The following is a 25,526-nucleotide window of genomic DNA, read 5'->3' as shown; positions in this document are numbered from 1 at the left end:
TTCTGCTAAGGGAATCACTGCTGTTGCGTCCTTTTGCCAATATTCTATGTATTTCTCTCTCTTTCTCTTTCTCCCTTTTTCTGCTGCGCTCTTCAGATTACATTGAGTCTGGAGATTCAAACATAGATAATACTTATATTTTACCTCACTCTGCTTTACAATACTTAGTTGCTGTGGTGATAACTATAAAAACCAATCAGATTCCACGGACAGTCAATCTTTCTTATTACTGTTGTCAGTATGGAAGTACTTTATCACATATTATTCTACATGACAAAAATATATCTATTAGGGTTTTTTAAGTATTCCAATAACGTAGAGCCCACAATAATAACCAGCCCAGAATGACCTTGGTCATGTGACAGCTTTCCTCTTTGTGTTTCCTGTGGCATCCAGCCATGGATATGGCCTGTGCTTAGCTACATGAACAGCCAGCGATGCCCTAAAATGCCATTGTTAAAACTTCTTAATGGTATGCTATAAACTACATCAACAGCAGCATGACAGAGGACATTGTTGGGGAAATTGCTGCATCATTGAGCAAGGTACCTAACTGGACTTTCTTGAGTAAAATATTCACCTGTATAAATTTCTACTCCAACATAATGTATATATAATAACAGTGTTATATCACTAGCACTGGAAAAGGCTCTGTTCCTTCATATTTATAGTGGTGGTAGTGTAGCATAGTGGTAAGGAGCAGGACTCGTAACCTGTTTGATACCCCGCTGGGGTACTATTGTTGGACCCAGTAGGTGATTTGTCAATTTTTAACAGGGGGGATGGCAGATGCACACGCAGCACTCTCTCTGCTACTAACTAGGGGATGGAGGGGGGGGATGGCAGGTAACAAGGGGGATGCATTTTGGTCATTTTGCTAACAAGGGGGTTAGTGCCCCCCTCCCCATCCCCCCTCAAATCGCCTACTGGTTGTACACTTGGGCAAGGTACTTAACCCAGAATTACCTTAATAAACATCTAGCTGCATGAACGGGTAACGTGTTAAAAATTGTTACCTATGTAAGTCACTCTGATTAAGAGCGTCTTCTAAATGCCAATAATGTAATGATCCATTTGTGCTTTAGTTTACCATAGTCGGTATCTGCCGTCTGTGTCCTGGGTACTAAGGTATTATTGTAGCGTGTGAAAGACTGGTCCCGTCAGCCCTCGCTCTCTCCCGCCAGGTATGCATCGTCCAGAAGAGGGACACAAAGAAGATGTACGCCATGAAGTACATGAACAAGCAGAAGTGTATCGAGAGGGACGAGGTTCGCAACGTCTTCAGGGAGCTGCAGGTCATGCAGGGCCTGGAGCACCCCTTCTTGGTCAACCTTTGGTGAGTGCGACCACAAGCGACCGGGTTGCGGCCCACCTGCGACCGGCGCGTGGTGAACGTGCGTTACAGCAGGTGGTGACCGTGTGGCACTTTGCGTGACCGCGTGTTGCAACGTATGGCTACTGGTCTTGGCAACCGTGTCTTAGAGTAAGTGTGTTACAGCGAGTGAGCATGTGTTACAGCAGCTGGAAACCATGTGTTAAAGTGACTGAGCATGTGTTACAGCATTGGACCATGTTTTACTGCACTTGGCAGCCACGTGCATGGGATCTGCTTCTGAACATGTGTGCCATATTAGGTCTCTCACCCACTCAGAGCACATGTCTAATCTACCTGCAAGATCACACATATGCAAACTGTACCCACACACACACACACACACATACACATACACACACACACGCTACACACTTGTAGTCATGCTCTTTGCTCCAGTTTCAAAAGAACTATCCATACCCTAAAGGTGACTACATATTTGGTATGAAACACAGTTGGCTGTTTCATTTTGCTCTTTAACTCAAAGTGCCAAAAAATGGCTTGTACATCCAAGGCAGGAATTCAGCTGTGAATCGCTTTCCTGCCAAGGTAGATTTTTTTTGCCTGAAGTAATAATGGTAATTGTGGGGAGGGCATTCTGCCTGATGGAGTCCCTCTCCTCCATGACCGCACTTTGTTTTCCTATTTATTGGCGATGTTGTCTTGAAGACAAACAGCCCAGTGCAATGCTTGCATTTAGATGTTTGTCTACTATTTTTAGAATTCGCTCTGGCTTTTGCCCGAGGATCAAAGGAGAATAACAATGACAATCCAGACATCTGGTACTGTACCTATAAATACTACTGCAGCCTATTTTCTTTCCTCTTTCTCTATCTAGATAAAAATGAAAAAGCATTTTGATTTTCAAAGAAGAGCCTTTCTGTCCCTGTCTAAGGTACTAGTGCTTGCCCCCACCCCCCTTTTCACTGGAATCATCCCGGCAGATAACAAGAAGTAGCCGAGAGAGTGGAATAAGCTTTGGAGACATTCCTTGGATCATCTCACCTAACTTCCTCTCAAAACAACACAATGCAAAACAGCGCAGGCCGGAGATGTGGGCTTATTTCACCCGGGCAAAGTCACGCAGCGTCAGAAAGTAAACAGTCCTCGGGGAGTCTGGGTGTTGTTTGATTCCGGGCAAAACAGACGGGGGCCACAATCGAATCCCTTTGAACTCTGAATCAGGCAGAGCTGCACTGGCTTAGACCAGCAGAGTCAACAAAATAGATTTTCTTTTTAAAATGGCAGCATTCCATCGGTCCCTTACAGCGGAGGTCCGACACCTGACCCAAGCCAGGCGGGACCCAACGCCAGAGGCAGGGCTCAGGTTAGATGGGCTGGATATTTTACGTACAAAAACTCAGGCTGGGGTCGGGTCAGGTTTTAGTTTTTTATGTGTTTACATGAAACCATGAATTAATATGGGCCTAATTTAGCAGTTTCTGAAGTTCAGTTAGATTGCTTACTTTCTTCTTCATATCATGCCTCTATGAGACACGTCATTTTGGAGGTAAAAAGCAGTCACCAAACTAGAGCGTTGTAAGAACAGCTTGTAAGCAAAATGCAGGCCACTGCAACGAAATGAAAGCTCTTATGAGGCGAGCTAATTTTGGTAGTGAACTAGATTGGTAAATCAGTTTGGAAGTTTGCTCCAGTTAATATTATTAGCTAACTTATCCAGCCCAAGGGTTAACATTAAAGTAATGCCAGATTGGCAACAAAATAAAAATGCTTCTTGCACTCAGGCTTGGGTTTGGCGAGCTATTCTTGAGCACTGGTTTGTTTCATGCTTAAAATCCATACCTGGACCGTGCTTTACTTTGCAGAACTACTTGGAAAAGAGCTGCGCACTAAACATGTCACAGCACTCTCTCGACAGAATGATGTTTGTGAATTTGAAGTTTTTTTCTGAGCTTAAGGACACGGAGGAGTTGCCGAGGTCTGGAACAAATTAATCGCTGAGAACTCATAGAGTAAGTGAGCCTTATGCTGCTACACCACTAGGGGGCAGCACCAGGGAATCGTGGTTAAAAGCAGGGCCCTGCACCTGGGATTCATAGGTTTCTCATCTACATCTCAGATTCATTAATGCTAACAGGTGATGACATTATCTGCTTATTCACAGGCAGCGGTTCAGAGCAGTGCTTTGCAAATCCACTTATCTTTACATAATCTCATGGGCAGATAAGTGGACATCAATGATTAGGCTGACACGTCCATATATCATTTCTCCTCAAAGATCACTGCATCGAGAACACAAACCAAGAACCTCTGTGCCACTCCAGGACTTAAAGCCCCCTCCTGTACAGCAAATCTTGCTCTGTGTAAGCAGATGTAATGTCGATGTTACATTTGTGTAACATGAATAATATATGTGCATTTGGTAAAAAGGCCAACCACGGTTGGAGGGTCACTCACATGTTTGCTCAGGGCAGAGGTGGATCTGTCTGCACATGACAGTGGCAGGTCACCAGGTGCTATTTTTAGCACATCACACAAGCTGTCACTTACAGTGAGTGTGTGTGAGAGAGAGAGAGAATCATTCTTGCCATTTCCTCAGCTAACAGGCGTGTACATTAGGCAGGGCACGTCTGAGCGAGGATGCTGCTGTAGCTTCACTCTCTCGGGTATTCTGACACATTTCAGAATATGCTGAGCTGAAATGACATGTACAGTTTTCACCATGCTACTTTAGCTGAATTCACACTTAATTCTTGCATTCCTCTTTTGGGTGAAGGTACATTTGGAAAGATTGCAGAGTGATTTTGTAGGAGTTGTATGAGGATAACTTCAGTCGCTCCTGTAATTATCCAGCTGCTCAAATGCATGGCATAAAAGTGTAAACTCTGGAACTTGCCCTGAAAAAAAGTCATGTGTCAAGCAAATAATAATAATAATAATCAAGAGGACTCAATCAAAGAATCAAAGAGATTTCTTGTTTTGTATAAGAAATTACTTCTCTGGATCTCCCCTTTTTATCCATATGAAGGATGAAGATGAGAGACTTTGTTCTCTATCGGAACAAAACATTCTCCTCATTTATTGTGGCCACAGCAGACTTTCATTCTCTGGAGTTCTCTCTCCTCCCTCTTTACAGGAGCTATCTGATCCACCAAACCCCTGTTGAACTGGTCCCACCCTCTAATCTCAAGGCGGAATATGCTTGTTGTTGCGTGGTAATGTCAGTCAGGTTGAATTCACATCTTATTTGAGTTTAGTTCATTCAGTCTTATTTGACTGAAAGACTAAAGACACGGAAGAAAACAAAATTGCTAGGATCTGCACTCAGATGTGCACAAAGCATTTCAATATTAGATCTTATCTGACAGCATATTGTCTTTTCTCTGAGTGCTTTTATTTGCTCTGTAAAGAATGGCATCTGGAGCATTTTAATACATGTTCACCTCTGCAAGTTCAACTTTCTTTTTCACATCTTGTACATTTTTCCTGTTTTGTGCACGTTTCCTGTTTTCAATACACTTTTAAAAGTAAAATGAAATGCCAGTAATATTTCCCATAAAATATTTACTATCAGTGAAAACATTCTCTGTGAAAATGTAACAGTTTGATCTTATCTCAGTTGCATGTTGATGTTGATGATGTATATATATATATATATATATTTGTGATATAGAATATTGGATATGTTAGGATGTTAGGATATGGAGACAGATCCTTAGACCTCAATGGGGACTTTGTCTTCATGCCGCAGTCTGACAGAAGTGAGTATTTTGCCTTGGGCTGATTCTGCACTTCTAATCTATTGAGACATCACATTCATCTCATTTGACCTCTGTTTAATTTACCTCTATTACCAAAAGAGGTGTGGATAATTTGATTTGGCCTCTTATTAGCTTTCTTTGATGTGTCAATAATGAAATAATAATATAGAAAATGTGTAGTACGGAAAAGCATCTGCCCTTTCAGCTGCATCTTTTTGGCGCAAAATACTTTTTGCTTTCTCTCTGTCCCCCTCTTCTTTGTTCTTCCCACATCCCTTTTCCTCCCCTCACTCCAACAGTCCATCTCTTTCTCTGAGTCTCCCTTTAGCTCCCTCTCACTGCCCCCCCCCTCTGTAGCTCTCTCTCTTTGTCTCTCTCTCTCATGCTGTGATACGTAGGAATAAACCTGAAGACTTTTGACAGCCGTGGCTTGGTGTGACAGGTTTTCTCTGAGGTGTGTACATTGATTCTTGGCTCTGGTGTCAGAGATGTGGGCACGCTTTAAGTGCCGTCTCAGCCAGTCCCTGCGGACTGTGTGTCTGTCATGGTGGGTCCTGCAGACTGTGGGTACATGAAGGGGACAGGACTCCGCTGGTTGTGTGGGTGGAACATTCTCCCACCTCCCAGCAGCCTCTGGGTGTTTTCTCTGCCTCGGGCTGCAATGGCTCCTGGGTAAAATAAAAAAAGCACCACAGATTCTGTGATGTTATGTCAGTGCTCATTCATCCCTGTTTCACAGTGTGAGATAACAGCCAGCTTTTCCCATTACTCTCTCAGTGACCTACCTGCTTTTTTTTCCCAGCAGCCCACATTCAGAGGTGTGCATTCTCTTTTTTTTTGGGGGGGGGGGGGGGGGAGGGGAGCCTTGTGTCCCCCCTCCCTCGCTCTCTGTGACTTAAAACTGTCCACTCATTTTTTTTAATCTTCACACCTGAGGACTCGCACGCTGTTTTTCTTTCAAAGAGGCGTTCCTTTGCACGCGTGAACGGAGCTCAAATTGCTGACCTCGGGAGGATTTCACCCCCATCTCTCTGTTTAATGCACCGCGTTTCTGCACACCTGCACACCGGCCTCGCGCCACTCCACGCTCCCTATTTAGATCGACATGTTATTTTTGGAACTCAGCAAGATTTTTTTTTTTTTCCCACTGATTACAAGCAAGTCTCCACCATGCACCTTGCCCATGCAGGACCGGTGCTATGAGGGTGCTTAGGGATGCATTGCACCCTCAGACGGACCTCGGTGCATCCCCAGTTGTCTCCTTATATCCCGATGTCTACATAGTATTAATTACGTTTTTTTTTTTCCAGATATGACGCTTTGCCCCCCCCCCCCCCCTCCATGGATTGCAATTGCTCCCCTCTGTATTTTCTCCAGGTGCCAAGCCTGACCTTGTCCACATTTACATTTATCTTAACTGAAATTAACTTTATCTGTAACATGATGTATCATAACTCCTCCTTTATGAGAGATGAACACCAGTATAACATAATTAAGTATATTGACTGTCTATGATTATATAGAATCTCATCATACTACAAGAGATATGTAGAAAGATACATTTTTTTCTGTTTCTATCAATATTTCATATCCCTTGAGGAACAAACAGTAGGGAAACAAACAGTGAGACACGGTGAGCAAAACTTTCATTGGACTGTAATTCTACTTTATTATGTGTAGTATGAAGCTTAATGTGTTGTTTAGGAAGAACTATGGTTGTGACTGCAAGCTCTGTGTTGCTGATATGAAATACCTTATGTATGTAATGTAAAGGGTAGGGATATCACACTATAGAAGAAAAAACAGTTTATACAGATTAGTCAGGAGATTTTTCCTTTTTAAGTACAACTGCTCAGTATTAAAATAAAATAAAGTAACATTTAGTTGTTTAGCAGATGCTCTTATTCAGGGCAGCATACATACGTTACAATTTTTACATGTTATTGAGTACAACTGGATATTTGTTGAGGCCATTTTTAGAACTATGTCTAAGGAATTTACACTTATCAGCATAGTAAGGTTAAACAAAACATGTTAGCCTTTTACGCAAAATGTGTATATACAATATCGAAATGAAGACAATAAATATTGTGTATGTCCTATGCTGCTGTGTAAGGGGCATGATGTCATTTTTGCTCTGGTAATATCAGCCACTCATAATTTTGGGGAGATGGATATAGGCTGATGTCCAAGGCAACAGCCCAAGTGTCATTATCCTTTCCAAACAGAATAACTGAAAACCAGTTTGGTTTCATTTCTTTCTGAACGTGAAGCAGGAGGGTGGGAGGTATAGGATGTGGAGGGGAGCCCGGCGGATGACCCCAAATTCAGTTCGCTATTTCCTGCAGCGACCATGATGGATCATGATCTATCACCCTGTGCCTGCCTGGGGCATGGGGACCTGCTAAACCTCAATGACAGTGAAAGGGGCACAACCTCTGGTTTGTGTTGGAGATAGATTTGCATAGGATTTACTTTACAGCACATTTAAGGATCCAGGGAACAGAATGACAAATGGCTTTGAAAGAAAAGAGAAATAATCAAGATCCAGCTCATCACCTCCCAGAGATGTCTGACATCATTTTCTTTTTTTTTTTAGCAGGTTAATAACCATTTGACCTTTTGATCTCCTTGAGTTCCCCTGATGTTCCACTGCAGCTGCAGTACAGTCACTGACATCATCAAACTCTGCATGTGCGCCAAGATTAACTCCACTTAATTTTAATAGATATTAGCAATTAAGATTTGCCTTTTCTTCTGAAATAATCTTATGACAGAGACAGCCTTTCCAGCATGTGAATTTATTAAGTACTGGTTTCGTGACCTTGTGGGCGGCACAACCATCTTGACCCCGCAGGGTTGCATGAGATTGTCATTAAAGGAAAACTGTAGCTTGCCCTGCATGATCAAGATAGATTACATCATCACCCCTGTTATGGACTAGAGTCCTGTGCAGGGCACATAGTTGTATATCTAGCTGCCTCTAAGCATAGAAATCCTTCGCTGTTCCTATGAGCTAGTAGGACTCAAACTCAGGACTTATTTTTTCAAAGCCATAAAAAACAACATTGAAAGAACTGCAGCTGCAGTTTGTTTGGTATGGTGAGTAGCCTGTCTTGTGTCAGGTCCATAGTTCATAATTTGTCACCCTGGACATATTGGAGTGGTTCCCCTTTGTCTTCTTGTGGCTGCTTTTCAGATGTACCAGCTCTGTGTCAGTAGGAAGTGGAAGGGACTACATAACCAGTCGCAGGTAGGGGTGTGTAGGTTGTCAGACTGGGATTTTGGCCAGGATCCTGGGGAGTTTGCAATAAGCGTGATATGATCTTTAATGAACAGTGAGGAAGGGCATTAGTTTTAATAATCCAACCAAAAAGCAGGCACGTTCTAACACACAGCATCCCCATCACTGCACTGTGGCATAGGATCTACATTGATCCACAGAGTATGACCCTACTGGGTCATGAGCACCCCTTCCAGCAGCAGTCTAGTATTCTCTGGAAGTTCCCATCCACATTCTAACCAAGTCCAGCCTGTTTTAACTTCAGATGGTTTCCAGGAGGGGGATTACAGAATGGTACAGACACACAGCATCCTGTAGCAGTCGTGCCACCTAACAGATTAAAGGAACAAGGCAGTCGTTTATCCACAAGGTGTTCTTGCCTCATTATGTCACATGTACCTCTTGGATGCATTTAAATATAACACTGAGATTGTCCTCGGTACCATGACATATGGCAAAAATATGACTGTCTTCAAGCCAGGGATTGCATTAAGCTTTGATTTTGTCCTCTTGACATCCCACACAGATTAGGCAAAACATACAGCAGTGAACCAATCTCAGTGGCTTTATTTTCTTTTGGGTTGCTGGTTGATAAGATGCACACACCAGGAATTATGAGTCAGGTGGTTGACCTCTACCTTGTGCTTGTTTCACTTGATTTATTGCATTGCACAAGAATAAAAACTGTATGCATGTCTGTAGCCACATATGTATGTTGTACACATGTATGTGTATATATATCTGACTGTAGAGAGCTTTCCTGCGATGGCAGCCATGACTTTTTTATATTGGCCTTTTTCAACTGTCTCTGTGTGTCACTGTCTCTCACTCACTTACTCACTCTCTATGGACCATGGATAGAGTTATCACAATGTTCCTGTAGAATCACTCAGGGTATTCTTGTACCTCTACACTGAGGACCAAAGAAGACATTAAGTTTAATGCTCAATATGCATTCTGCTAAACTTTAAACAACAAATCATATTTTTTTCTGTACTTGCAAATTATCACAACTTAGACATTCACTGAAATGTTCAAAACATTTTGCATAAGAATTGAAAAAATATACCTGCAATAGGTTCTTATACAATGTAAAGGAAAAAGCACCTTTTTCCTTTACATTGTTAGTCGTGTCAGCTGTCTAATCTCTGCTTTTCTCCCCCATCCAGGTACTCCTTCCAGGATGAAGAGGACATGTTCATGGTGGTAGATCTTCTGCTGGGAGGGGACCTGCGCTACCACCTACAGCAGAATGTACATTTTAAAGAGGAGACTGTGAAACTCTACATCTGTGAATTAGCTCTAGCCCTGTACTACCTACAATGCTGTCATATCATCCATCGGTGAGTGCGTGGTCATCAGCAATCCTGTCTGCTGTTACCAGCTATGTCAGAGGTCAGAGAGTGTAGGTCAGTCCAACTCTGTGGTTCTTTGTCCTTAGATTTAAGTGAAGAATTTAAAAAAACTATTATGTTTATTTTCATTTTACATGCCATTATACACATGCCGTGAGTTCCAGTGGCCCATGCCTGACCTACACCATGAGGTCTTTACCCCCCAGACAATATAAATAAACAAATACCTCATGTAAAGGCATTCTGTCTACTTTGTGCTTGGCATGAGCTGGATGAATAAGAATAATGATTCTTCAATAGACTCCAGCCCTGTGGTCTAAAATAAACTTAATAAATGTGAGAACCAAAATCAGGATAATCTCCCATACTGAGAGCCACCCAGGCTCCAGCAAAGCTTATAAATACCCACAATGCACCTGGGGGTCATGTCTGATTGAAGGGGTGTAGGGGCATAGAACGAGTGTGACTACTTGAAAGGAGACTTAAAAATAATAAAACTAATATCCTGAACAAAACCCAGTTTTGAGTCATGTAATATTTAAAGGTTCTCAAATTACAAGTAAGATTAAACTGAGATATGTAATTATTGGCAAACAGATACAGAATTTAATTTTGTGTCAATCACAAACCAGTTCTACTGATTCTCATACTTCAAATGAAACCAACACACTGATTTGTTTTTTAATACTTTCTCTTAAAGATATATAGTTTTCATTATGCAATGCATATAACACATTTATTATTATTATTATTAGTAGTAGTAGTAGTAGTAGTACAGAATAAGTAGCCCTTTTATAGTTTAATATTATATGTATGTGACAAGAAATATCTCCTACAGCATCTGCCAAGCAAATGAAATGGTACAAATGCATGTTACAGAGGCTTTGATGTTATGTCCTCATTTTATTTCCTTTTCAACATGCCTTAAAGCACAAATAAACATTGCCAGAGTTAGATCCTTCCTAACTTTCACTGACAGGGTGAAATCAGCATTATTCATTTATCATCATCTCATGACTCAGGTGTTACAGTGTACTTCTTTTTACATTTCCAAAACAAGTAACAGACTCCAGCAAGTCAGAAAACGTGCATGTAAACAGGCACTCTGCCACACAGTCATATCTCTCCTTGTACTCTGTGAACTTCAATGGCTTCCTGTTCAGTACAGGGCAAAGTACAAGGCATTGCCACTAACCCATAAGGCTCTTCAAAGGGTTGCCCCTAGTTACATCAGCCTACATCTCGGTCCTTGCACATTTGATTTCAGGGGGCTTTGAGATTCCTGAAACTAAAGTCCCCTCCATGAGTGTGTGGGGGTATGTCATTTCAAGTACAGCCCACCCCCACCCCACTGCCATCTGTAGAATACACCACCCTGCACACACCTTAATGTGAACTCAGTCGAATCATTCCATAGTAATTTACAGGCACAATTTTTTCCATCTTTTTCGGATTTCAGGTTTACTGACTTGTAGCCTACATATTGCTACAATTTTAATATTATATTTTCACTTTTTAAGTTGTCATTTTTAATGTATTATTTGTTGAATGTATAGCTTTCTTATGTCTGTTAGGTATGACTTTACTATATTTACATACGACTCTATCATTGCCGAGCTGTCTTCATTACAGTATAGCAGTAGTGTTACTTAGCTCTGTCCATAATTTTATGTATGTATGTATTATGAGTCATGTATCTTTAGTCATACAATTTGAGCCGGATCTGGAAAGTTCAGGCACAGTCAGGTCACATTTTGTTTATGCCTTAGAACAAAGTATGATATTATCATTCAGTCAGAATTATTTTTTTTAAATACACCCCGGTTTGACTGCCATTGGAAGAAAAGATACCTTCCTGCAAAAAATCAAGGAGAGACATTTAACTTGAGTCTTTCATCTTCAGAAACTTCACATCACGTCAGAAAAGAGACTCAGATGTGATTAATAAGTAGAAAAGGAAAATTGATCTTCGCCCTGTGCATGCCTTTGAGGAGAAACTGACACATTAAATTACCATCTGAAGAAATAAAATCTCAGAAGACACGAATTTCAATGTTCTCATAATTACAGCTGAGACAGAACAAAATTGTGTTTTTTTCTGTCTGCCACGATACGTGAGAGTAGTGCCGGTGACACACATGTTTTTGAATATGTTTTTTAAAAACAAGCAGTGACGGACTACAGGCTATGTGCTGGGTAACCATTTGCCTAGGGTCCAGTCACTGTTCTCTGACCAGTTTTTGGGCTGATTTCTGTGTTCTGACCAGAGTTTCTGCAGTGTAAGGTGATCTCTGAGGTCTGCCGATTGTACTCTGACCACTGTTTTTGAGCTTTTGGTCTGTTGGGACTCTTTGGTCTTGGGCTCCAGTCACGTTGTGGTGAGTGCTGTGCGTGATTTTCTGAGACAATAATTGCATGACTCTCTGGTCTCCCAGTGAATTTCTGTTGTTTAAATGTCATTGTTGCGGAGCCATAGACAAGAAATTGCTGCACGGTCCTTTCGCAACCTCCCAGACAATTATGATAGTGGCCCTGTTTGTCGAGACCATGGTCAAACCAGTATACTTGGAAGCCAGTTGGTGCTCGATCTGATCTCTCTGGTGTGGAGCACATGGGCACATGCTTTGTAATGGATGACAGGGCTCACGCTGTTATTTTAGTTTACCCTTTAATTTACCATGGCTTCTCCTGCTAAAAATGCTGCTCATTTACATTCAGTTAGCATAGATTAAAATGTTATTAAGTGGCATGCAACTCTCAGAGAGCCAAGGACAATTAAAATAAAGAGGCATGAGTTCCTCACTTCAGTGTGAAAAGGAACACCATATTTCCTCATATCCTTTGCCATCAACCTTTTGATCTCATGGTCCCATTCAACAAATTTAAACTTGATCAAACTAATTTCACATTGATGCCATATTATTATTATTATTATTACTATTACTACTACTAGTAGTAGTGGTGGTAGTATAATCAGTTCGATAGGAATAGTAGGATGATACATGATCACATAAAACGTAGCAGTGGTGTACAGTGTGTTCTGAGAGTCTGGCAGCCTTGATGTAGTGGCATGAAGATTTGAAATATTGCACCGAAACTCAGCTTTCATGCTCAGAGCTGGCCTGTGCTCACAGTGTATGGCTGCTGGCTACAGGATTGCAGGGGTACAGCAGCTGTGCCAGTGTATCTCAGCGGGGCAGTCTCCAACTCTGCTGTTTTATTAGTTTCACTAATTTACCGCTAAGGATTCACAAACAGCTTTCAGCTGCTGGGCTTAAACAGTATAACACCTTCTATGAAACAGCCTCCTTCATTTGTCTCAGGTGTTCTGATGACAAAATTTATTCATTCAAATGAGTCATTTGTTATTATATTAAGACTTTCCGCTCAGAGGGAGAAAACATTGGCCACGTTTGGCAATATTGGAGTGTCTAAAGAAGCTGTTGACTAATATTTCAACACTAATCTAATCCTCGGGAAGCCATGATATGACATTTTCAAGAGGGAGTGCTGATTATGACAGAGCCTTCAGAGAGACCTATCAATCTAAATGAACGAAGGACTTCTCTTTGCCGCTAACCAAGTCTCCCCTTCTTTGCTTGATTATGTAACTATTACAAGAGAGCCAGTGTGGCAGAGTGGTTACACAGTGGGATCGCACAAACTAGAGTGTGTTTTAGTGTAAATTTGTGGGTAGTTACAGGTAGTTCCTTAGGATTGTGAAATGGCAAGATGTTAATGTTTGTTGGAGCTGGTTTAGTAGCAGGGGGTGTTTGTTTGGTTGCATTCTTCAGATTGTCTGACCCCATTTGACACAAGTTTTTCAAACTGCCTTGTTGCGCAGACATGTGTTCATAAATGCGGTGCACATTCTGTATTCACTGAGTTCAGCATGACCACAGGGGGTAAGGATTGGATTTGCTTCTATAAGGACAGGCAGCCGCATACTTGCTGGGGTCTGTTATGTGTAAGTGGAGGCATTGCTGCAGATATAGATTCCGGAATGGCTGGATAAAACTGGGGATTTCTGAAGCAGCAGGAGACCAGTTGATGTGAGGCCAGTGGTTAATGTTTCATGGCTTCGCTCTCCGGCCCTTTTTGACGATGGTGTATTCAGCGGACTGTAAATGCTTCCCTTTCAGTGCTGCAGGTGCAAATTGGATTTAAAACAGCTAGGGGTTGAGGGGACCTGGCCGCTGACTCTCACAGTATGCCGGTCTAAGGCCAAGCTGCTCATTTAAATACCTATTGCATTATTAATCGGAAAGTCAAAGAGTGTCAAAGAAACTGTGACGTAATAATGGCCAAGCTATTTAACATTGATGGGGTACCAAAGAGGTCTCCTCGAATAATTGAAAGGTTAAATAACTGAAGGTTCCAAACAGACACCTCATGAATATACTCTCTCTACGGTCCTGTTTCTGTTTCTGGCCTTTTCCTTTATTTCCACTTAATGGCTTTTTATTTGATGTAATGAAGAATACAAAGATGAATAGTGGCATCAGTATTGGAATCTTTAAGTAAAAAAAGATAAAATATGTTGTCTAACAGTGTCATATTTATTAATTATGTGCACATAAAAGAATAAAAACCTATCAATAAAACAAAAACAGAGGTCCTTGATGCGGCCGCATCCATTTAATGGCAGTAGCCTTGTGATGCAGACAGAAACTCGATGAACAAGTAAAGATGACAAGGGCAGACTCTGAAATCGAGTGCTGTCACCGCAGCGTTGTCTGAGCGCTTGTTGTGGAAGGTCAATGCAGGACTGAATATTTTCTTCATACGTCAAATGCTGAATCAAGAATATTTTACTGTTCTGAGTCACATTCGTAGGCACATCAAGTCTCATTTGCAGCTCACGTTTAGAGTGAGTTGGAATTGGATGACATCAGACTTTGGGATTCCTTTCATGCATTCCTTTCGCAGCATCAACCTGTATTTTGGATGTATATACAGGGACAGTAGTACAGATGATTTCCATAATCAGAGAATATGAAAAATAATCACCACCATTTACCTACCATCTCCCTTTATATTGTCACATGACATTGACAGTAGACTGTATCAGATATTCAATACAGAACTGATAAGCAAATGAGCATATCAGTGCCAGCATTTTCAGTATATCAATATGCATCAATTCTAAAGCACATTCTCCTATTTATATACTGTTTTATACATTATTATTTTGTATCCTCTTTAAGGTATTGGCTAATATATTTAGTAGTATCATTGCTGCATTGTTCATAGTTCATATTCTAAGATTTACCACTCTGTTTTACCACAGAGGGATGTAAGTGCTGTTTTTCGCCTAATTTTATAACAGCAAGTTACACTTTCTCTCTCATGGTGCTCATGGCCAATGTGAAGCATGATAGAAATATGCTCTCTCAGTTTTTTTAGAAATTGATTTTGAAGCCAGAGGGGATTTTGTCAGCCAGAGCGGGGCACTCTGGTGGAGATGGAAGTGTCGCTGAGAGGCATAAAAACATAATTATTAAGCTTAAATGTACTGTAGGTATTTGCCAACCTAGCACGTTAAAAAAAAAAACGTGTGCTTCGCCAACAAAAAAGTTATATTAAATATAATCATTAAACCCTAAATAAAATGTAACAAACATTACATCTGCATATGTGGATAATATCCCTGTTGGTAAGCATGAGGATAAAGTTCAGAACAGAAAAGAGCTTGTGTTGTCACTTGCAGATATAATTATTTTCTTGTTTATTATTCATTGTACGGATACAGTTTCACAGATCATTAGATAGCACACTGAAGGCTATCATGAATATAATTCTATTAAGTGTTCAGGTGATTTGGGATCATTTTGGTTAGAAATATGTGTACAAGTGTGTCAGATGCCATGGAATTTCTTTTTGTGCATAGGCTGAGCTCTACAGCCCAGGTTCTAAATGACTGGGATCTCACAGCAGTTGAACAATGTGGCTTCATTCTGCTGGGGATAGGGATGGTTAGGTTGAACAGGGATCCCTCATCTCACTGCTCTCAGGCACCCTTGTGAGTCGTTAGGTGCCTGTGAGTTTCTTTGATGACATCAGTGGACCAAGACAAAAAAAAATATATAATAATATATCGTCAACCCTTCCTCCAATGAGCATCCGCAGTGGGATAAATAGCCATGGCCTGTGTGTGAAGGTACTGGAGGATTACATTTGTCTCACCTCAGTGCTCCTGCATAAGAGCAGAAATGAGCCTAATATACATATGCTGTATATGCAGACATATAATTATCATAGGACTGAAAGGGACAAGATTCTGTTAAACTCTTAGTGTTGAATTTGAGGCACTTTATCCCACTCCGTTAGTGAGATCTCACAATAATCTCATTCTGCCACAAGGTTTGAAGCTCATGACAGAGCTTTACAGGGATGGTTTCAAGATGCAAAAAAGCTCATCTGTGTGTATTCTAGAGACAAACAGCATATTCCTGTTACACAAACTGGGTATGAAGGCACTCAGATGTGGCTGCATTGAATGTTTTGACATTCACTCCATGAACAGAATTTCATAAGTGAACACTCTTGCAATTCAGTGTGACCTACATCTGTTTCCATTGGGCTTGATGCACTGCTGGGAGCTGATTCTCCTACCTCTAATGCAAACGTAGCCATTTTGTTAGTCAGTGCTGTTCGGTAGCAGCGGTGTTGTTTCCTAAGGACAACTTGTGATGAGTAGTGGGTAAGTACATTAAACTTTGGACTGTGGGATTGTGAGTTTCAGACTAATAAATAATACAGCTGATGTACCCCTGAGCATGTGTACCTACTCCATTTCTTCAATAAAATTCCAGCCCTATAAATGTGTTTTTGTTAATTTCTGTCATCTGCAGATAGATATGATTGATTGGTGGCCACATTAAAAAGGCAGATTTTGGTTATGGCCAGTGAGTTGAGTTGAATCAGTTGATTGAGTGCACTACTTAGTGCTTTATGTGGCTAGAGAGTTGTTACACTATGTTTGGCAGATGTAGGTATGTTTATGGAAAAGCAAGAAAGTAGCCTGACACATTACATAGTATGATGCAAAGAAGATGGTGTGATCTACCACAAATAGAAATGATTCTGAAACATGGTCCAGGCAGACAAGGACATCCTTTGCTAAGTGGGAATGAATCAGGAATGGGGCATTTTGCTCTAATTTTATTCATGCTGGGCCTTGGGTCTTTACTGCATCATTGCTAGGTAGCTAGCTACAAGTGAATTAAACCCAGAATAACTGCTTTTAACCTGTTGCAAACCAGCCATTTCAGGAAGATGTTTAAATCTTCAACTTTTGTCACCTAGTTACCTGAATTTATGTTACCAGGACCTAGTTTTTCAAATAACTACCTAGCAGTTGCATTTGTTGCTAGCTAGCCGTGTGTTTACCACTGTAAGTCTGACAAGGTGGAAAAGGGGTCAACATTTGGTGCTAAGTGAACCCCAAGGTCATGTAGCATAACGCAGTGTATTTTTTCAGATGGACTAATGTCCACTGGGGCTGTCGACCCTCAGTTCAATATGGCTCATGGAAACAAGCCATTAGAGACTGTACAATGTAAAGCTGTGGCCAGTGTCAATTTCCCTCTGTGAGGGATCCTGTTCAGTTATTTGCATTTCTTCTTGGCTGTTTGATTTTAACACACTGTTAATGTGTGTTCATACAGTGCAAATAGCCATTCAGCTGAAATAGGTGTTTTTCTTATTGACAAATGAAAGACTATTCACTATTAAACTGTTGACAGGCTGTGTTGGTGGGGTTTTGCTGTGAAACAGGCTTGAAGTGTATAGAGTGCTTTGATTTAAGCTCTGCTCTTTTTTAAATGAATAGTGAGGACCTTGACAGGACTTTGTCTTTTTTTTTCAATCTCTGTGTGTTTTATTTATCTCCAATCAGTACAGGGAAATTGGTTTACCCCAACTCTTGGCCAAATGACACAGCTCAAAGCTCCTGATTAAACCCTGTCATCTCAGTCATAAATCGGGTTGTGCTGAGGGACCTCTTGTAGTGAATGGGTCTTGGAAAGTCATCAAGCCTCTTCCACTGACCAAATAATAGGATTATAATGATTGCACTAGCAATTTGGACACCAACAAGGTAATTTGGTCTGAGAGAAAATGCAAATGAAATCCTCTTGAATATATTACTGCAATGTCATATATCTATGTAAATTTCCTGATTTGAATTCAGAATTCAACCATTCTGACTTTGAATATGACCACCAGAGACACAATAATGTCAGTCAAGTCAGTTGTAATAGTGAATACTGCACCACATTTCAATCACAAGTATTAATCACACTTATGTCATTGATTTGTTTGGCAGAGATTCCTATGCAGAGCAATTTACATGCCTGACATTTAAGACTTCTAAAATGTGAGTTTTGCACACAAAAATGATTCATTCACACAGGATGTCAGAGCAAGTACCTTACTCAAGCATAGAGTGACATTATCTGTGATTTCAATACAAATCCAATTTCCAAACTGCTAATCCATTCTGGCACACAGATGACTTTATAATCTCTAAATTGTGCATCGTATTGTAATCCATTGTCTTTGCATTGTAATAGTTTGACAGCGACTGTTGTGTAAAAGACTCCTTGTGCCTGTCGATTTAAGAGGTGAAAGCAGGGCTGTCTCAGACAAAAAGAAGCTGAGCATTGTTGCAAAAGTGTCAGACTTGTATCGTCTTATCCACTTAAACAGTGTTTTATCCTCCATACATATCCAAACAGCTGTAAGCAAGGCTAGGAGGCAAGTCCAAGCCAAGTGGATCAGAGGAGTGGAGCTTATCCCACTTTTACAAAGTGGCTGGTGCACAGTACACCAAATGATAACAGTCTATCTTTACTAATGCTGAAAGCTAACTTCAGTGGCAATGGGCAGTCTGTGAGGAAGGACTGAACGTCCAACCTTCAGGGGTCATGGCAGACACTCTACCAACAACTCCATTTCATTTGCCGTGATATGTTCACTCACAAACAGCTGATACCGGCTTTCCAGTAGCGCACCTTTTTTTTTTTTTTTTTTTACTGTTTACCGTGTGGCTAAAAAGTGCCAGCTCTTTCTCTACACCTCTTGCCTTGTTTGTCTGCACTTGTCAAGACTGAGACAGGCTCCGAGTCTCCAAGGCTGGTCTCAGATCAGGGGAGAACGTCTGTGACCTGACAGCAACAAAAGCGAATTACCTGTCGCTGCAAACGGGCTGCTGACAGGATGATGTCTCTTGCCGCTGCTGAGAAATGCAGGATCACTCTCTTGTGGTTCAGGGCTGGAGCGTGTGAATCAAATAAAAAAAACTGAGCTCAACATGGAGTTCAAAATCCTACGGGTACCGAACACAGCCACTCTCCATAAATATGGACATTTCCATGTGAACGAAAGAACAGAGAGAACTTCATCATAAGAGAATCTCTTCAAACGCAAAAAACATTACCATTATCTCTTGAAAAAAGTTATGTTCATGATCAATTCCATACAAACATTAAGGAGGAGAATTTTCAGTCAGTCCCTTCGCAATTAACAGACCTATCCCATCCACAAGTATAAATATCCCACTCACCACTTCCTTTTCATATCAGCTGTTCACGTCATCCCTCCACCTCCCCACCTCCTCCTTCATTTCTGTTCCTGATTATGACGTCCAAGTAGGGGAGGTCAACAACCTTGGCCCACAGCCAGGTGCAGTGCCTTCCCCAAGCCAAAGATCAATACCCCTGTACCCCCGTTGACAGCAATGATCGTGTTTTTCTTTTCCATTCTCATTCCGTTCTATAGTTTTTCATTTCAAGTAAGGTTGTTTCATCTATTTGTAAAGAGGTCGATGAGGTGTGTTTTTTTTTAATCACTTATGTTTCAAGATAGAGTTTACATCAATGCTTCAAATGGTAATTTGGTAATATTTTAGCACTTTAGCACTAAGACTTTTCCTTAACACCAGCTTGTCACCTCACACTACAAATACCTGATAATAACTGTAAAAAAGGACAAGCAGCGTGTCTCTGTGGCAGGCTAGTCCTCTGTGTGAGGGGCTGGGTGTGTTGTGATGGTAATAAAGAGGCTGCTGTAGCAGAAAAGCTGACTCGGGAATCGTTTTGCATATTAAGTAAAGAAGGAACATCTGATTGAAACATTGCTGATTGCCCTTTGAGAGTGTTTTTGTAGGCTATGCAAATGCCACACTTACATTAATTAGTGTGAAGACTTCTAAAAACCCGAGATGCAAATGTCATCTGCTCCTCTAAAAATATTTCTGCCCTCTCTGATGTGTCGATTCGGATCTATCCTGGCACTTGCTGTATTTCTGTGTCATGGAACACTACATTGATAAAAAAAAAAAATGCTACCATGAAAAGAAATATACATGCCGCCCTGTGATCTAGAAACGCAGCCTGAACACTGACAGCTCTGTGGTCACACATTCCATAACCTCTATCCAGTCCTGTCTATCCAGTCACTTGTTCAAATCAACAGGTACTTGAATGTATAATTCCTCCAGGGTACTTGGTCCTTATCTGTCTCATTTTTTTTGTCTCTTTTTTTCTCAGAGACATAAAACCAGACAACATTCTCCTCGATGAGCATGGTAGGTGAACTCTCTGACTCTGTTCCCTTCCCTTGTGTATTTTCTGGGGGAAAAATGATTTTGGTGAGAAAGACCAGATGATAAAATTTGATTGATAACATTGAAATTCAATGCTGATATATGCTGGCATGGACGTTTGGCGGGAAGAGGCGCCACATGGGCAGGAGAACAGTCCCTGCTTGCAACTGAAATATTTCCTAAACAATTTCTTTTCATTTACTGTTCACTCACTGTCCATGCATGCAAAAAGTAGCCAAGCATTCTGCTCATGTTTGTGCCTGGAGATCAGACTTCCTTCTTGGCAACTACTACACCATGATAGAATATCAGTGCATTTTCAAGCAGCTGATTAACAAAGTTTTGGTGCTGAGTTACAGTATGAGTGTAGGGGAGAAGTCTGCATGCCGTTTGGAAAAACTGTGCCCCAATATTGGTTTGCATGTTATCAAATTCCCCAGATAAAATGCCACTCATCTTATATGGCACATGTATGTATTTTATGCACTTCTTCTATAATTAATGAACCTGAGACACACTGGGGGTGGGTAGACTTCATCAGTGACAACATCTCTTCCTTAGAGTGGTATATTTTTGAACTGTGGATGCAGTGCCAATTGTGTTATCTCATACTTTTTTTCAAATCTCTTGCCCACTTAAAGAGATGGCTATTCTCCAATGTAGCCTTTAATTCAATTACCACACAGTCTGGTGAAATGCTGCAACAGGCAGGAGAATCCACCCACTAATACCACAGATTCTGAGGCATTCTTCTGACTAAAGAAAAAATATATATATAAAAGAATTCTGCTTGTGATACAGAGGGTATTAATAATGTCTCTTTTCTCTCTCTGTCCTTCCCCTCTTCGAAGCCCTATCTCTCTTTCACATATAATCACTCCATCTCTCTCCCTCAACTGTCTTTCTCCTTCTCAACCTCTGCCCCCCCCTCTCTGCCTCTATCCTTTTTTGTAACTGACTACTTCGCAGAATCTTGCTGGTTTTTTTTTTCACAGAAGGGAAAATGGTTCATTGATGTCTAATCAGTCTTATTCTCTGCCCCCCAAACAAAGGTCTCCTGCAGGTGTGATGAAAAAATAATGCAAAATCAGCTAAATATATTTACTTATCAATTTATATTTCACCCTTAGGATTAACCATTTGTTACAAAATCTGCCCGAGAAACAGTGATATGTAGTGGGGCAATCAGTGAATGAATAACACTCCAAGGTGAGTTGTGGTACAGAACGGGTTTAAAGTGAATCACACTTAATTACACATGCTTTTCTAGCTTTTTTCTTGAGGATGTCTCTCTTTCTGAGCTTAAGCACTTGGCTGTGCAGTTCTGTGAGCAGACTGAAGGCTTTGTCAGTTTTGTCATTTTGTGAGATATGCTTGGCTATGACTGAAAGAGAAAGACAGATTGAATCTTGGTGTAGGCAGGTTCAGCCATCTGAAAAAACTTTTTATTGGATTCTCTGATATTTCAAATTAAATGCTGTCCACAGCAAGTGGTTAAACCAAAAACGTGACTAGCGGTGTGCAGACCCACTTGGTAATATCAGAGGTAATGACAAAGGTCGCCGCTTCATTGTCAAGACAGGTGGAGATACGGTGTTCATTTCCTAATATGCAGACACAAAAGATGCACCTTTCACATTAGTTCTTAAAGTTCATCTCTAGTCTCCCAAGGAAATAGATAACTTATGCCATTTTCTTTTGCTTACAGCAGTAGCTCAGAACTACCATAACGGTGGGGTGATCTGGACTCGTTGTGCTTTGAAAGCATGCTCTGTTGTCTGTTTTGACTGTAATCCCTCTTTAACAATACAGCCTTTTCCTTTTGTCCGAGACTATTGTTTGCACATGAGCTTTTTGATTTGAAAAACGGTATGCCATTAATTACCATTAATTATCTTCAATAAGAACTGAAGTCAGTGGCAAATGAACATCAACAGGAAACACTGTAGTGCCTCAGCGGTGTTGTGATGGGGTACGCTTGCCAATTCCTGTTCTCAGGCCTCGCCTCCATTGACAATTATGGACCATTTCTGCTCGTTAGCTTTCAAGAGGGATTAATTACTCCTCATATGGCTGACACTTACACCGACAGCAACACGGACACCATTGCTGTGTTATTTTGCTTTGGTTATAATTGGTCAGGAGGGTCATTGGAGCATAGACTGTGGCAGCAGAGGTCTGTCCCACAGCATTTAAACAATGTATCTGTATGCATATGTGTATACAAGTCAAAAGTTTGGACACTCCTACTCATAGAAGGGTTTTTCTTTATTTTTAAAATTTTCCACATTTTAGAATAATAGTAAAGACATCAAAACTATGAAATAACACAAATAGAGCTATGAAGTGACCAAAAAGGTGTTAAACAAATCAAAGCTATCTCACATTTTTCATTCTTCACAGTAGCCAAAAATGTTTTTTAAAAATAAACTTTTTTTTGAAAGACATTCATACATAGGGATCAACTTCACTATTTATGTTTGTCTAAGAAACAAATTTCAAGCATTTTAACATAAGTCTTTAGATCAAAATCTCTTTGAATGCATGTTTCCTATTATCTTAATCAGGTGTGTCCAAACTTTTGACTGGCATTGTATTTGTATGTATTTCATATGTGGTAAGAATTCTTGTACAAAATATTGGTTGCAGGGCACCCAGGTGGGTTCTAGGCATTAGGGGTGGATGAGGTGAGTCCCACCTTCACTGTATTGCGCTTTGAAAGCCTTGAAAGGCATTAAATAGATGTAACCCCTTATGTATGGATATACACACATCGGCATACTGTAGCCCATGGTGATGGTACAGAAGCCAGAACAGGGCTCTGTGTCTATGGTGGATTGATTCAGGGAGACTATGACAGGAATGTGATCTCTCCTCTCCAGGTCACGTACACATCACAGACTTCAACATCGCCACTGTGCTGCGGGATTCCGAGAAGGCCACTTCCATGGCCGGAACCAAGCCCTACATGGGTGAGTCTGATAACCAGAGCACTAAAGCACTCAGGATCAAGTTTCCAGTCCCCAGGTGTGCCCAGTGTGTTCAGAACAAAGTCGGGGCAAACACAGCATTTCCGTGACCCTTGGTCAATCCAAAAGAACAAAGTTGGGGGAAAAAAGTGGGCCTGTGGTTGAGGTAACAGCCACAGTGAGCTCACCTCCTCGACAGCCAGCGCTTCCTCCATGTCTTGCCATCCTTATATGCGGTGCGCTGGGGTTCCTGCAAAGCCATACAATTCTGAGCTGTTAAGCATGTCACCCCTTTGTTTCAGAACCTGTAAATGAATGCGTGCAGTTTTTGACAGAGAAAGGGCTGCTGTAAACCGGATTTTACCTTGATATGTAAATTCACACTTAGCCAAAGAGTCTGTAATGCGGTACCATTGGATGAGTTTCATGGTTAACATTAAAACAATATCAGTTAACTTTATCAGCCCCAGGCTAGTATACCTCCTTTCTGCTGTATGCTCATGAACATGATTAGAATGATACATGCTTTGTATTAAAGCAGTTACGGGGAAAGTGATATGGACTCAATCAAAGCTGAAATACTTGTCGTCGGGATAAAAGGCTGTGGAGTATGAAAGTGCTCCTGTGCTATTGCTTTGCATTCACTCATTTATTTCATGTTATGCAATTACGGTCAGACACATTTACAGCCAGGCCAAACAGAGAGCTTAAGGCAGAGAGACACAGACAGAGATACAGAGACAGAAAGACACAGAGATGAACATTCAGAGACAGAAACAGAGATTCGGAGATTCAGAGACAGGAAGAGACAGAGACAGACCCTCAGAGACAGAGACAGAGATTCAGAGACAGAAAGACAGAGATTCAAAGATTCAGATGCAGAAAGAGACAGAGACAGAAACACACAGAAATTCAGAGACTGAAGCAGACAGAAGCAGAAATTGTGAAATAAAAACTGTTAGCCTTTATTTAATCACTGATCTGCTTCGTAGAACAAACTCACTGAGTTGAGGAACAAGAGCCTTGAGTGGCCTGTCCTTTTCAAAGTAGAAGGTCTGCTTTTTCAGAAAGAAACCAACTGTGACAGAGATGCTCCAACAGAAGTAGTTAGACTGACAATTTATCACTAAGTTTGCACTGTCAGACTTTGTTTTTGGCCTTATTCAGAGGTTACGTGTTTGGGATTTCAGATTCTGTCATGCAAACACAATCTATTAGACGGCATTATGAGTTCCAGAGCTGAAAAAGTGATGTAAATTTCCATTAAATGAAGCATTTGCCAAATAGTGCAATCTGTCTCACTGCTTATAGCGTGAGGAATAATAGGCTGTTCGTGGCATCTGTTTGCAGTTAGAGATTGATTTTCCATATGGCTTTTGTCTGAGGTGAGTTGGAAATTTAGCATTTATAGTTCTTCGGCTCTTGCCCATTTCAATCATGTCAATAAAATACTATTTTCAAACCTGTCCCAAGCTAGATACGGGCTATTTTCTCTGTATTACAGCGTTAGCACAGTGCTCATGATGGAGTCTGTCTACATCAATCATCATTGCATTCCTCTCCCGCTTGGGAAACGCACAAAAGGCAAATTAACTTTCCACATTCTTGAATGAGAACACACCGTTCTGTATCTGTCAGCGAGTGCGTTTTAATGAGTGGATACGGTCATCTCCATGGAATTTCGCTTTGCAATTCATGACCAAGCGCAGAGCCTTATAAAACCACTGCATGAAGACATGCCTTTGATGACAGCATCTCGGCATTTTAGCTAGTCATCTTGCAGAATCATGTTATTAACACGTGTCCCGATTTAACAACAAGTTTCCCTAAAAATATCTTTGGTCTTTGGAATGGAAGTACAGAAGAATCCCTCCTCAGAAGAACCGAAGGGGGGCTTTGAGAGCGGGATGTTTTGTAGAATTTCATACCCGCTGCAAAAATAAAGCCTGCAGCCTGGTAATATCTGAGCGCGGCATATTAATATTTCACACCATCATTTTGGCTTAAAAGGGGGGCAGGTCCCACACTGGCTAATGCAAAAAAAAGCAGGAAGTCTTGGGAACAGGTGCTAAAAAGGAGGCCGTTAGACTGTGAAGTCGGCAGATTCCCCGTGTGGATGGATGCTTATTTAGAATTCATATTTGTGTGCGAGGCCCATAAGTGACAGCTTTAAAATAGGTGGCATATTTGTTGAGGGGGGTGAGCGGTGCGGTGTG

General features: G+C 41.0%; 1 protein-coding gene across 1 annotated transcript in view; it reads left to right on the top strand.

Moving 5' to 3' along the window:
• Window positions 1-25,526, top strand: part of LOC118793163 (serine/threonine-protein kinase 32B-like) — a 51,632-nt gene that overhangs the window by 14,402 nt on the left and 11,704 nt on the right. Inside the window, exons 3-6 of the mRNA XM_036551206.1 lie at window positions 1,185-1,336; window positions 9,547-9,720; window positions 20,286-20,323; window positions 23,224-23,313. Coding sequence (XP_036407099.1) covers window positions 1,185-1,336; window positions 9,547-9,720; window positions 20,286-20,323; window positions 23,224-23,313 — 454 coding nt within the window. The remainder of the gene's footprint in view (window positions 1-1,184; window positions 1,337-9,546; window positions 9,721-20,285; window positions 20,324-23,223; window positions 23,314-25,526) is intronic.

The sequence above is a fragment of the Megalops cyprinoides genome, chromosome 18 (genome assembly GCF_013368585.1).
Source record: "Megalops cyprinoides isolate fMegCyp1 chromosome 18, fMegCyp1.pri, whole genome shotgun sequence".
Taxonomy (NCBI): domain Eukaryota; kingdom Metazoa; phylum Chordata; class Actinopteri; order Elopiformes; family Megalopidae; genus Megalops; species Megalops cyprinoides.
This window is presented reverse-complemented; position numbering and strand designations above follow the sequence as displayed.